At 59.7% G+C, this 1559-nt stretch overlaps 1 protein-coding gene across 1 annotated transcript in view; it reads left to right on the plus strand.

Moving 5' to 3' along the window:
- EMH_0067270 (uncharacterized protein) overlaps positions 1-1559 on the plus strand; it is a gene marked incomplete at both ends in the record, with an annotated part of 5017 nt that overhangs the window by 1320 nt on the left and 2138 nt on the right. Inside the window, 1 exon segment of the mRNA XM_013498605.1 lies at positions 85-1557. Coding sequence (XP_013354059.1) covers positions 85-1557 — 1473 coding nt within the window.

Raw genomic sequence — 1559 nt, forward strand, 5'->3', positions numbered from 1 at the left:
ACAGCAGCAGCAACAGCAGCAGCAGCAGCAGCAGCAGCAGCAGCACGGAGAACCTCGCACTCAAACTGCTGCTGCTGCTAGCAGTAGTACTTAATGGGGCCCCCGTCGTTGCAGCAGCGTTGCTGCTGAAGCAAACCAGCAAGCAGCAGCAGCAGCGGCAGCAGCAGCAGCAGGAACAGCAGCAGCAGCAGCAGCAGCAACTGCTGCTGCTGCAGCAATCAACGGGTTCGTATGTCCCCCCCTCAATAGCTCCCTATACACCTCGGAATACCCCCAGCAGAGCAGCAGCAGCAGCAGCAGCAGCAGGGACAGCAGCAGCAGCAGCAGCAGCAGCAGCAGCAAAAGAACCTCCTAGTGAAGGGGCGAGGCTATTAGATTTCGCGCGGCAGCAGCAAGTGAAGGAGGGCTTGAAGCAGCTGTGGCGCAGCAGCAGCAGCAACTGCAGCAGCAGCAGCAACAACAGCAGCAGCAGCAGCAGCAACAGCAGCTGGAGCAGCAGCAGCAGCGGGTTGCTGCAGGAACAGCAGCCGCAAGAGCATCCCCAGTATATTGTCAATGTATTCACAGTGGAAGAAAAGGAGCAGCAATGCATGCAGCAGCAGCAGCAGCAGCAGCAGCACGAACAGCAGCAGCAGCAGCAGCAGCAGGAACAGCAGCAGCAGCAGCAGCAGCAGGAAGCGGATGGTAATGGGGTTTTATGCTGCGGTCAGGAGACAGATGCTGCAGCAGCAGCCGAAGCAGCAGCAGCAGCAGCAGAAACAGCAGCAGACGCAACAGCAGCAGCAGCAGCAGCAGCAGCAGCAAAGCCAAGGGAGACAGCAGCAAACATCTCTCCTAGCTCTGACCCTGCTGCTGCACTGCAGCAACCGGCTGGCCTCTCGAATTCTACCTGCAGCAGCAGCAGCAACAGCAGCAGCAGCAGCAGCAGCAGCAGCAGCTACAACAGCAGCAGCAACAACAACAGCAACAGCAGCAGCAACAACAACAGCAGCAGCAGCAGCAGCAGCAGCAATGGGCATCGCATTGATAATTTTTCTGTCTCTTGCAGGGAGGGGCTGAGAGCAGAGGAACCAGCAGCAGCAGCAGCAGCAGCAGCACCAGCAGCAGCAGCAGCAGCAGCAGCAGCAGCAAACAAAGGGGGAAGCAGCAGCAGCCGCACTTCTTTGTCTCTCCCCACCGAAGACAGCACCGCCATGCAGCTGCTGCTGCGTCGCTTCTCCTCCTTGCACAGCCGCATGCAGTTTGCTGAAGCCCTGCAGCAGCAGCAGCAGCAGCAGCAGCAGCAGCAGCAGCAACAGCAGCAGCAGCAGCAGCAGCAGCGACAGCAGCAGCAGCAGCAGCAACGGCAGCAAGGCAACCCCGGCCGGGGTAGGCTTCGCAGCAGTGGATGTCGCAGCTTAGAGCCTCCAGCAGCAGCAGCAGCAGCAGCAGCAGCAGCAACAGCAACAGCAGCAGCAGCAGCAGCAGCAACAGCAGCAGCAGGAGGAGCAGCACGGCGTCGGCGTGCCCGTGGTGGTTTTGTTGGTTTCTGCTGCTGCTGCTGTTTGTCTGTTGTTTTA

The sequence above is a fragment of the Eimeria mitis genome, genomic scaffold, assembly GCF_000499745.2.
Source record: "Eimeria mitis Houghton genomic scaffold, Emh_scaff3561, whole genome shotgun sequence".
NCBI classification, from domain to species: Eukaryota; Apicomplexa; class Conoidasida; order Eucoccidiorida; family Eimeriidae; genus Eimeria; species Eimeria mitis.